The following is a 12761-nucleotide window of genomic DNA, read 5'->3' as shown; positions in this document are numbered from 1 at the left end:
GCAGAAATTGTGATCTATGGGTTATCTTATGTCGTGCGTGTATATATATATATATATAGAGTTTAATAATGTGATAAGCAGACTATCTCTCTAATTCCCTTATTTTTTGTAATACTTATCATATAATGTTACCATGTAGGATTGGAACATCTAATCCTATTCGGACTTCAATCCTCATTTTTTTCAAATATTTTGGAGTTGACTTTTTGCTATTTGTTTTAATACGAGGACTTTCTTGGCCATTCGAAACTACATGGGGGTTATGTGCAATTGTCTCGTTTATTTTGATAAATTTTATTTAAAAGAAAAAAGAAACTATTTCAGCAAGGTGCGTACAAGTACAACACTCTTTGAAGTAGGATTCTTGAGAGCCATGGATGTAGTCATGTAGAGTAGATGATATTGGACTTAAAAAATTCTCAAATTTCTCAAGTCCATATTCATGTTGGATTAATTAACTTGGATTTAATCAAATTAAATATATTTAACTTTCTGTATGGTGTTCAATTTCTCATATTAGACTTTTAATATTAATTATAGGAAAAATAGAAGAAGGAGAAAGAGAGAAATAATAATATTACGTAATAGAAACCCCCATTGTGTTATGGGTTGATTACATGGAATATATATAGAGAAATATTGCAAGGTAATAGAGTTTGACTAGGTAATTAAATCATAACTAATCTAGCTAACTCAATCATACTAGAATCTTAATATTAGGAGAATTTTATAATATAATATTCTCTAACACGCCCCCGCAGTCGAAACGTGACGAACGTGAAGAATGGACATTCACTTGCTAGCACGCTCCCGCAGTGGGAACGAATAAACTTCAAACGTGAAGACTGGAAACTTCAAACGTGAAGACTGGACAGAAACCGCGAAACACATCGCTAGAGAATTCCTCTGTTGAAATATCTGCCAAATTTAAAAAAAAAATAATAATAATAACGGGTGAGAGAAAAATAAGAATTTTTTTTTTTTTTTTTGTGTGTATGAATCGAGAGAGAGAGAGAGGGAGAAGATATGAGAGGGGTCGCCGGCCATGGAGAAGAAGAGAGGCAGCGGCTAGGTTTTAGGCCATGGAGAAGAGGAAGAAGAAAAAGATAGAGAAGATACACCAACCACCGAGAGAGGGAGAAAATTCGGTTTGGTGGTCGCCGGCCATGTAGAAGAAGAGAAGCGGCGGCTAGGTTTTAGGCCATGGAGAAGAAGAAGAAAAAAGAGATAGAGAAGATGCACCACCGGGGGAGGGAGAAAATTGGGTGGTGTTCATAAAAAAAGATAGAAAAAGAAAAAAATAAAGAAAAATATTAGAGTACCACCACCGGGGGAGGGAGAATATTGGGTGGTCACCGCCATGGAGAAGAAAGGCAGCTAGGTTTTCACCGCCATTAGAGAAGGAAGGCGGCTAGGTACCCCCATTGTGTTATGGGTTGATTACATGGAATATATATAGAGAAATATTGCAAGGTAATAGAGTTTGACTAGGTAATTAAATCATAACTAATCTAACTAACTCAATCATACTAGAATCTTAATATTAGGAGAATTTTATAATATAATATTCTCGAACATTAATTATTTTAAAAAAAAAATTGAAACTAAACGTGATTTCTCCATAATATATCATTAGTTAACAATCCTTATTCTTTAGTTTTTTAAGGGATAAAATAATCATATTTTCTATGCGCTCCTTGAGGAAACCCCTCATTACTTCTTTTAATGACAAGAAGTCCAAAATATTTCTCTTCATTTGAGAAAAGCCCACATCCATTTCCAACCATATATTATCTTTTCCAGTGTTGTCCCTGTCCGCCACATAATTACCACGTCACGCGCTGGTCATCAGCGAATTTTTTTTTTTTCTGTTTTTTTTTTTCCGTTTTTTTTTCCGTATCAGTTTAATTAATCGACTATGAAGCATAGTCGATTAAGGAAATTCTTTAATTTTTTTTTTTTTAACTTTTTTTGTTTTTAACATTTTTTTTATATATCAGTATAATCGACTATGATGAAGCATAGTCGATTAAGAGTTTGGTACTAAAAATAACAAATCAAAACGGCAAAAAAAATGCAAAATCAACTATATTTTACAAAAACAAAAAATATAAGAACATTATAATTGATTTATACAATTGGAATCAATACACAAAAAATCAAAAAAAAAAATATTAAAAAATTGGCGTCGATCAACTTTAATCCACCACCAGAGCATAGTAGATAAAAATCTGCTAATAAAAATAACAAATCGCAACTGAAATTAAAAAAAAAAAAAAGCAAAATCAACTGCATTTTACAAAAACAAAAAATATACCAACATTATAATTGATATATACAATTGGAATCAATAAACAATAAATCCAAAAAAAAAAAAAAAAAAAGCTGTGTGAAAGTTTCAACAGCTTCACTACATCTGATTTCAGTTCTTCACGTTTCAGTCTCGATTCTTCCTTTCAAGATGTCGTTGGTATTTTCACTAATCTGTTTTTTCTAGTATTTAATTAATATCTCAAGTTGATCTTGCTGCAATTCTGTGTTTTTTCTCTACTTAAATTGGCTTATATTAGCTCTATTTAATAAATTCATGACTTCATATTTATAATGTTTATGAACAAATTATGTGTTGGTATGTATATTTTGGGAATTGTTCAATTTGAAATCATGGGGTTTCTATATAATTGGGTTTTGTGTAACAATTGAACCCTAAACAAAGAAAATTCACATGCCCACTTGCAGATTTATGCATAAGAATATATGAATTATTAATTGAAGATATGAAGAAATGAACTTTGCCTTCTAAGATTTCTCGAGCAAAATTCACTTCTGCGAAAGTTGAGTTTCGTATACACTAGTAGCTTGAATTATGGGGAAAAAAAAACATATCATGTACGTATTTTTTTCGGTACTAGGAAGGTGGACGTGCGTTGCACGTCTTATCTCAATGTATTCTGTTTAGTTTGGTTTGCTTTGGCATATTATTCAATCGAAATAATAATATATATTAAAATATCAAAGTTATTTGGAGTATATTATTTAGATTCATGATTTCTAATATATTTGTATTCTAGATTCCATTTAATTATTCTTTATTTTCTTGCATCTTGATTTTTTTTCTTCACATTGATCATCATTGGAAAATGTTATTTACCCGTTCCTTCTTATATGTATTAGTTTTTGTTTGCAACTTCTTCTTGGAACACTATCATATTTTCTTGGATAGATAGATTATTATTGTCATTATTTTTCTTTTTAAAAATAGAATTCTGAACGTTACAAGCTAAGGTATTTATAGTCTAACTTTGTCTAATATTACAATATAACATGTTTCGATTCATATAATTTCTACTTATATTTGCTAAATGATTCCATTAACAATTTTATTTTATTTTCAAATCTTGAAGTGAAATCCAAAAATGAATCACAATAATGTTGCAACAATACCTAAAAAACCTTTAAAATAGCAAAATGGTGAAACTATGAAGAAAATTTCAATTCAGGGTGAAAGTGTAAGTTATAAATATATCTCCTTATTTTAATAATAACCGTATAGTTTGGGGAATAAGTTGAATTTTTTTAAAACGTATGAAACAAAGTTGGTTGTTCAACTGCTCCACTGAAACAATGTGGACTTGGAATAGAAATACTAAAACAATGTGGACTTCGAATAGAAATATAGTCAAAGTGGTTTTCCTAATTTATAGGTGAAGAAGACTTCTCATTGACATCGTAAGCAAGAAAACTTCCCCAAAGTTTGCAAGAACAGGGATTTCATTGATCCAATTCCCTGACCCTTCTTTTCTTTTTCATTTTTTTTTTGTTACTAAATTTCGATCAAGTAAATTCGAGTGAGTGAAAAATAGCATTTTTTTTTTGTTAAACATCACTATAGTAATGCTTTCACTGGCATGCATGATTAATTTTTATACAAACTTTCTTCATTTTTTTGTAATATTATTTAACAAAAGTAAACAAATATTACCACCCACTTGTGATCATATTCATAACCCAAAAGGACAAAAATAAAATTGTAAATCATTAAAATGAGTAAATCTACAATATTTGCAGAGATGTAAATGTTAATCCTTATAAATCATAACTATGTCAACCAAAATTATTGAAATTTTAAGAAGATTTTATAACTCCATTTTATTTTTTCTCAACACTCTCAAAATGTAGCATTTGGCACTTGGTACCCCCAGAAAAAATAATAGCACTTTGCACTCTCAAAAGCTAACTAATCAATCACATTGCACCCCAATTGATATTTTACCAAAATTCTCTGAGTAAATTATTTGTTTGGTAGATCTTTGGCTACAAAAGAGTATAATTTGCGTAAAATAGTAAGAAAATAGTTGAATGGTGGGAAGAACTAAAGAATTAACGTGACACTAACGATGAATATACTGTAAAATCTCGATAAATTAATACCCGGTAAATTAATAACCTCGCTTAAATAATATTATTTTCCCGTTCCCGACTCGGGGACAACGTTCTAAATTAATAATTCGCTAAATTTATAAGATGATATACATTCAAAAATTTTAAGAAGTCCCACATAATATATAAATTAATATTGCATACAAATAATTTTTAAATTTAATAGTACAATACATATTTTATTGATCTACGAAGGCTTAATAAAATATGATTTAATTATCGCTTGTTTCTTGTTGAAATTCACATCACCACCAATTTGGTTCCTCATTTTTTAAAAAATGGTTAGACTTTCTCGTATAGTTTCTCATAATTCAACATAAAATTATTCAATATCATTGTTGCCTTAAAATCTTTCGTTCGAGAAACGGACTCTATAGTACATTAAATTAATGAATAATATACACGTAAAAAAGAATTAAAAATGTATATGTTGAAAATAATAATAATAATAATAATTTCATAAATAAATAATGTATTAATTTATGTATAAATTAGTAATTATTAATTTATCGATATGTTAATATTTTGCTAAATTAATAGGATTATAATGGTCACAACTGTATTAATTTATTGAGGTTTAACTGCCATCCATGAAACACCCATACAAAAATATTTATTTTCTTCGTTCAAAATATTAACATCTTAACTTTTCCATCATTCAATTATTTTTTCACAAAATTACATAAAAAATATCGTTTCATACCAAAAAAAAAATATCAATTTCTCTACCAGTTCCAATAAAAGATGTACATATTCAATAATTTTTGTATTTTATTTATCAGAATTCTATTATATGAATTAAATTTATCATATAAAAGGAAATTTTCATTTATAAATGCTACTTAAAGATGAAATTATCTTCATTCACCTTAAAACATATGTTGGGGTGAACGTGATATTAATTTTTTTTGGTGATGCAAAGTGCGAAAATGATACATCTCGAGGGTGCAAACTGGAATTAAACCTTCCAAAATTAATAAAATAAAATCCTCAATAATTGAAGAAACAATATAACGGAAGCTCATCAATTTTTACGATTAAAATTGTAAGTACTGAAAGTTCGAGAACTTGCCTCCAAATTTGTAATTTGAGTCCAGCGGGAAACAATTGGGCTAATTTGTAGTTTAATGTGAAGTGGTTTGTATACCTTGCTTTCTGTATAAAATGCTAAATACGTATCAATATGATTTACTTAGGTTATTATTCAATGAAATGTAACTTATCATTTTAATTAATATTAGACTATAATAACTTATATAATGTATTAACAATTTATAAATTAGTAAAAGATGTTAATCAATTTACCTATTTGACCTTTCATTTCTTGCCTATTAATGGGGCAGTTTTGGAATTACAAAAAATGGAAGAAACATCATACCTATTCACCCTTTTATAAGTAGTATAGATATAGAATAGTCCTATGGAGTTTTGAGCTTATGCGGTCTCGATTCTGTTACTTGGAGTACGTCTATTACTATTTGATTGTGTTTTGAGACTAGGGTAAACAAAGTATGGTAGAACCTCGATAAATTAATACTCGATTATTTAATACTCTCACTTAAATAATATCTTTGTCCGGTCCCGACTCGAAGACAACATACTAAAAAATCGTTTCGGTAAATTAATATTTCACTAAAATAATAGAATTTGGCTGGTCCCGACTGTACAATTAATTTAATCGATCCAAACATTATCAATGAATTTGATTCTCAGCCATACTTGTTCGACGATGAATTCCTTAAATTTTACTGATTAGTATAGACTTATTATTTATTTGTACGGTACGAATGTATTAAATACGTATCACCTACTTCTGAAATTTGTATTGCAGTTTCCGACATGGAGTTCGATTCCGAGAATTTTCTGAAGGAGTTTTACATCCCTAGTTATATGCTTAATCCTCAGGCTAAGGTTGAGTGTTTGCCTGATATACCCGAATGCCCTGTTTTGGTGTTTATCAATTCGAGAAGTGGTGGTCAACTAGGTGGCGATCTTCTTATCACATATCGGACCGTACTAAACAAAGACCAGGTGAAATTAGTTAGGCCTCGTTTGGTTGGTGAGATTAGCCATGATTAACTAAATAATTGGACTTTGTTTGATGTTTGGTATCCTCAATAACTTGTTGGGTCGACCCGTAAATATTACATTATATATCATGCCCTGTCTTGACTTCTAGCCATGTTTTTGATTTAGGAGAAGAAGCTCCTGACAGTGTCCTGAGAAGGGTTTTTCTCAATCTTGAAATGCTCAAGAACAACGGTGACGAATTTGTTCCTAAACTTGAGGAGAAGTTGAAAATAGTTGTAAGTTATGCATGTGAAATCTCACATTCTAGTAAAATATATATATATATATATATATATATATATATATATATATATATATATATATATATATATATATATATATATATATATATATATATATATACTACTACAGATGAACCTCTATAAATTAATACAGTCGGGAATAGAGAAATTCTATTAATTTTAGCGAATTATTAAATTATCGAGTTAATAATTGAACATATATGCAGAGTCTGGACTAAGATAAAATATTATTTAAACGAAATTATTAATTTATCGGGGTTTTACTGAATAATGTATAGGTTGCTGGTGGAGACGGTACAGCTGGCTGGCTTCTTGGTGTGCTTTCCGATCTGAAACTGTCTCGGCCTCCACCCGTTGCTACTGTACCTTTGGGAACTGAAAATAATGTGCCTTTTGCATTTGGTTGGGTAAGAAAAAGGCGACATTCGGCATTTTATTAAAGTTATCCCCATAAGAATTAACGGAAATTCCACTTCCCCCTTGTACTTTGGCTGGATATCACTTTATCCCTTCTACTCTCGATTGCATTGATTTGCCCCTTGCACTTGAAAATTTGTCTCAATGTGACCCTCGCTGTTACTTGTCAGACATTTGACCTTAACACCGTTTGGTCTAAGCTCTGAAATTACTGAAACGCCACCCCTCTCAGTTTAAATTATTATTAAAAAAACAAAAAATAATAAAAAACAAAAAATAAATAAAGAAAATTCAAGACAACCAGAAAGCATAGTCCATGACGGCGGCCACAATTTATTATTTAATTTTTTAATTTTTTTTAATAATTATTTAAATTTGGGAGGGGTGACTTTTTTGTATTTTCAGACTTAGATCAAACGGTGTTAAGGTCAAATGTCTAAAAACTAACGGCGATGGCCACATTGAGATAATTTTTCAAGTACAGGGGCAAATCGATGCAATCGAGAGTAGAAGGGGGTAAAATGATATCGAGCCAAAGTACAAGGGTGTAAAGTGGAATTTACCGTGAGAATTAATATACTTCATGTCTGAGAATTTACTTTATGTCTGTCATATTTGAAACGCCTGCTGTTTTGTTTAGTTTGTTAAACATCTCGAATTAAATTTACATCACTTTCAAATATGAATTATCTAAAGGGTAAATTCCACTTTACCCCCTCGTACTCTGCCCGAGAGTCACTTAACCCCCTCGTACTCTCAATTTTCTCGATATACCCCATGTACTTGTACAATTTCCTAATACAACCCTCTCCGTCAATTTTTTTCAATTTCGACTGACGCCGTTTGGTCAACTCTGTAATTTACAAAATTGCCACTGCCTAAACATCGTTTCTTCTCCCGTCAACATTATCGTTTCTTCTTCTTCCACCACTCCCCCTTTCAAGATATCCCCAAATTGAAGCCCTAACTCATCAAAAATCAAGACCAAAAAATTGATCGATTCCACCACCACTACTGAAAATCCATCGAGAGAACACAAAATACCTGATTTCTTTGTACCGGGTGGAATCGATCAATTTTTGAGTGTTGATTTTTGATGAGTTAGGGCTTCAATTTGGGGATATCTTGTAAGGGGGAGTGGTGTGTTGACGGGAGAAGAAACTATGTTTAGGCAGTGGCAATTTTGTAAATTACAGAGTTGACCAAACGGCGTCAGTCAAAATTGAAAAAAGTTGACGGAGAGGGCTTTATTGGGAAATTGTATGAGTACAGGGGGGTACATCGAGAAAATTGAGAGTACGAGAGGGTTAAGTGACTCTCGGGGAAAGTACGAGGGGGTAAAGTGGAATTTACCCTTATCTAAAATATGTGAACTGAGATATCTTCATTGGACTTCCACATTACATCCTAGTTTTATCACGTGTACACGGAGCTAATTAATTCGTTGGAATTTCAGGGTAAGAGAAATCCTGGTACTGATCGTAAATCGGTGATGTCGTTCTTGGAACGAGTGCGGAAAGCGAAACCAATGAGTCTAGACAGGTAACCAGAATCGCGATCCTGTTGTTAAAGAAAACATATGGTTATCTTTTCTAAACATCAATTCCAAACTACAAAAAAGTATATCTTAACTAACCATGGACTATCTTTCAACGTGGTTACTCCTAACTTAATTTGCAAAGAAAAGATTGTTTCTTGACGTATTTTTTTTTCCAGTTGGCACATTCTCATGCGGATGAGAGCACCTAAAGGAGGGAGTAATTGTGATCCAATTGCTCCACTAGAGTTGCCACATTCATTGCATGCATTCGATCGGGTTTCCTCAACAGATGATCTCAACATGGTAAGTGAGAAGCCTTTTCTTCAGCCCTTTGTCCATTCAGTTGTTTTTTTTATCGCCATTCAGTTGGTTAAAGAAAACATATGCATATATATGGGTTCCTTCGTTACCAAAAAAAAAAAAAAAATCAGAGTTGAATAGCAAAAGATAAATATAGGTACATTGGGTAAACGTACACTCTCGTATAATAGCTTGCAAACCATACGAGAGAGGTAAACCATACTAGGCTAACCATGTGTGACAAGCTCCACCTAGCGACCGTTGGCAAGGGGATTTGAACCTGAGTCAATTGACAAAGGCTCACTTGCTCCAACCGTTAGGCCATCCCTTGCGGGACTCAACTATAACTTTTTAATGTGTGAGTAAATTGTTTCAGGAAGGTTACCACACATTCCGTGGAGGATTTTGGAACTACTTCAGCATGGGTGAGTTAGATTTTTTTCCATGTGGGCGAGTTCTCGAATGAAACACAAAGACATTTAGTTCAAAGTAAAACAATATTTATTGATTTTGATTTTCGAATATCATATTCGAATACGTATATTATGTTTTTCTGGTCTTCAGGAATGGACGCACAAGTGTCTTATGCATTCCACTCCGAGCGCAAACTTCATCTCGAAAAAATCAATAAAAAGCTCATTAATCAGGTAATAGTTGTATGCCACAGAGTCGGAAGTTTGTTTTCCCTATGAATTGTGTCGTAAAGTTTCTCATTTGCCTCGTAGAGCACATATGCGGAACTTGGAGGCACACAAGGATGGTTTTCTCCTTCTCTCGCTCACCCCTCCTTAAGGTGGGCTTATTATCATATATACATAATCCGCAAAAAGAGATGAAGTGAAAAGTATTGGGAAAAATACATTTTTCATCCCTCAAGTTTGCAACGATTTCACATTTGGTCCCCATGTTCGCAAAAAAACACGTTTGATCTTTCATGTTTCAAAAATTCAACACTTTTAGTCATTTCCGTCAATTTATTCGTTAAAACTAACGGAATCTAAAGTGAGCCCATCACTACCGTAACTGACGGGCTAACGGTAAATTGACGGAAATTACCAAAAGTGTCAAATTATTGAAACATGAGGGACCAAATGTGTTTTTTGGTGAACATGGCGGACCAAGTGTGTAATCGTTACAAACTTCAGGGATGAAAATTGTAAATTTCCTGAAAAGTATTATTTGCATGTCTAGTTCATTGCAGTTTTTTTTCTCTATTTTTTTTTCTAATAATTTCTTTGGCTGGAAATAAATAATCTTAGCGCATGAATTTCAGCCAGCTTTGCAAGGTTAAGACGATGAAAATCCACGGCGACTGGCATTATCTCGATATTCCTCCCAAGTACAACACTTATAATTTTGTTTAAAATTTTGTTTATGGAGGGAAAATGATAAAGTTGGTCTAAATTATTAATATTTCCTTTTTAATCCACACAGCATCAGGTCTATCGTATGCCTTAATTTGCCAAGCTTCTCCGGTGGACTAAATCCTTGGGGAACTCCAAATAATAACAGTCGCCGGAGTTATGTAAGTAGTCCTTTTTTTCTTTTCTTTTGTTTCTTTTCCTAATCTTTGTTACATGAGAGAAAATCGAATAGTTGAATGAGTTATATGTTTGTTATCTTGATTCAATAACTTGCTGCACAACAGGACTTGACTCCAACTTTTGTAGACGATGGATTGATTGAAGTAATTGGTTTTAAAGATGCTTGGCATGGACTAGTTTTACTTGCCCGAAAAGGACATGGGACCCGTCTTGCTCAGGTTTGTTTCGATTTATACAAAAACCCGGTCTCAAAAAAATCAAATGGAAATTCATCCCAATAAATTGAATATAGGGCAAATTACGGCCACTCCCTGAGGTATGACCAAATTACGAAAAAAAAAAACCCCTCTTGTTTGGGTAATTACAGCCACCCCCTCCTTTTAAATATTTTTACATAAGAATTATGTAATTCGGTTATTTACCGAACCAAATCGTATATTCAGTTCGGTAAACGGTATGAAATGTTGGTGCACCGAAATTTAGTATCGGTTTTACCGATTTAAGTTTAACATCCCTAAATTTATGTGTGGAGGGGTTTTTCCGTAAGATAATATAGAGGGTAGCTGTAATTACCCAAACAGGAGGGGGTTTTCGTAATTTGACCATAACTCAGAGGTGGCCATAATTTGTCCTTTAATATATAACTAAACATTGCGCAATGCCTTGTTCAGTGATTATCTTTTTCGTATCTGCTTTGAGCTCAACACTATTGTAAAAAAATATTTGAACAAAAATACGAATAAGAACATTGCTTTATTTCTCAAATTCTTCGCCCAAAATACTTTAGACATAATTAAACTGCTACACACTTATTGTTCCCTCCCCGAAAACAACAAACAAACAAACACCCATTGACCCATTCTACAAAAAAATACCTCTCTCTAGAAATCTACCCTATAAAATGTAAGCAAAACGTTCCTATAGTATCTATATGAATATCTTTTTGGATGATTGAGCGCGACATGTATATTGTCTTTTCTCTCAAAATTTGAAGGCACGCCGCATCGGGTTTGAGTTTTCTAAGGGTGCAGCTGACCATACGTACATGGCGATCGACGGAGAACCATGGAGACAACCTCTCCCATCGGATAACGAGACTGTCGTAGTAGAAATATCTCATTTTGGGCGGGTGAAGATGCTTGCGACGTATGATTGCGTATCCAAAAGTATGTTTGACCCTTTTCTTAAAGAACAAATGAATAGTGATAACGAGGAAGATGAGTCTGTTGGGGAAGAGTCTGTTGGGGAAGAGTGGAGAAAATTCGGAGCTGCAGATTCATTCAAGATTCCAGATATTTCTCAGCTCAGTTAATTATTCCTCTTGTCATTTTTTTGGCTAGTGTCTGGAAATCCTTCTTTTCTTTATATATTGATGAATTTCTATCTTACATTTTTTTTTTGTATTCTATTTAGTATATGTTATTCTTAGATTGTACTTGATTTTTTTTAATTTTTTTTTTTGTTTTGGACCTAGGGAATTCACATCCATATAACAAAATATAATTGATCTATATCTACTTTTTTGAGGAACATGGAAGATGCAAGTGGGTTGCACGTGTTTAGTTAAATATTTTATTAAAGTATATTTTCTATATTACATTAGGTACATTTTGTTGGATATATTTTGCTGAAATATGTGAACAAGATTAATAAGAAAATACTAGATGAGTACGTATCTCCTAAATCATATTTTACTCTTGTCAATACATGTTGAATTACAAGTGCAAACTCAAGACTTATTTATACTAATCTAGGCATAAGTATAGGACATGCATCATAATAAATTATATTCATCATGAATCCTAGATTAACATGTATCTAAGAATTCATGTACTTGCCTATTCATGTATCATATCATACATTATACATGCAAGTAGATATACTTCTAAAAAGTGCATTACTTTCAAAACCCCTCTTTAATGTGCTTTCTTCTTCAGCTTCAAGATTCTTCAAATTTGCACTCTTCTTCTTCTGGAAATTGACTAGCAAAAACAAATATTCTTTTTTTTCTTGAGAGTAATTTGCATGTTTTTTTTGTTTTTATCGACAATACTTCTCAAAACGTCTAAACCTTTTTTTTAATAGTTTGTGCATCGGGGTTTAGCTTTAGAGTTGCAACCCTTCTCCAAGTGTTTTGACTTGCAAATACTACATGGGGGACACATTTTCACTTCACGACTCCTCAAG

The 12761-nt window shown here is 32.3% G+C and overlaps 1 protein-coding gene across 2 annotated transcripts; it reads left to right on the top strand.

The window, feature by feature from the left end:
* Window positions 1-2390: 2390 nt before the first annotated feature.
* On the top strand, window positions 2391-12084 carry LOC105958029 (diacylglycerol kinase 5-like). 2 transcript variants are annotated; one of them, XM_088820952.1, is made up of 13 exons: window positions 2391-2470; window positions 6272-6473; window positions 6626-6746; window positions 7052-7180; window positions 8647-8732; window positions 8907-9033; window positions 9407-9455; window positions 9595-9677; window positions 9756-9823; window positions 10304-10369; window positions 10465-10555; window positions 10679-10792; window positions 11569-12084. In XM_088820952.1, the coding sequence occupies exons 2-13, from the start codon at window positions 6280-6282 to the stop codon at window positions 11884-11886; spliced, it is 1446 nt and encodes a 481-aa protein (XP_088677078.1). In that variant the 5' UTR covers window positions 2391-2470; window positions 6272-6279; the 3' UTR covers window positions 11887-12084. The 2 variants fall into 2 exon arrangements, with proteins under 2 accessions (XP_088677078.1, XP_088677079.1); XM_088820953.1 differs by having other exon boundaries at window positions 8907-9037; window positions 9411-9455.
* The last annotated feature ends 677 nt before the right edge of the window (window positions 12085-12761 follow it).

The sequence above is a fragment of the Erythranthe guttata genome, chromosome 7 (genome assembly GCF_056151865.1).
Source record: "Erythranthe guttata isolate IM_541 chromosome 7, IM_541, whole genome shotgun sequence".
Lineage (NCBI taxonomy): Eukaryota > Viridiplantae > Streptophyta > Magnoliopsida > Lamiales > Phrymaceae > Erythranthe > Erythranthe guttata.
This window is presented reverse-complemented; position numbering and strand designations above follow the sequence as displayed.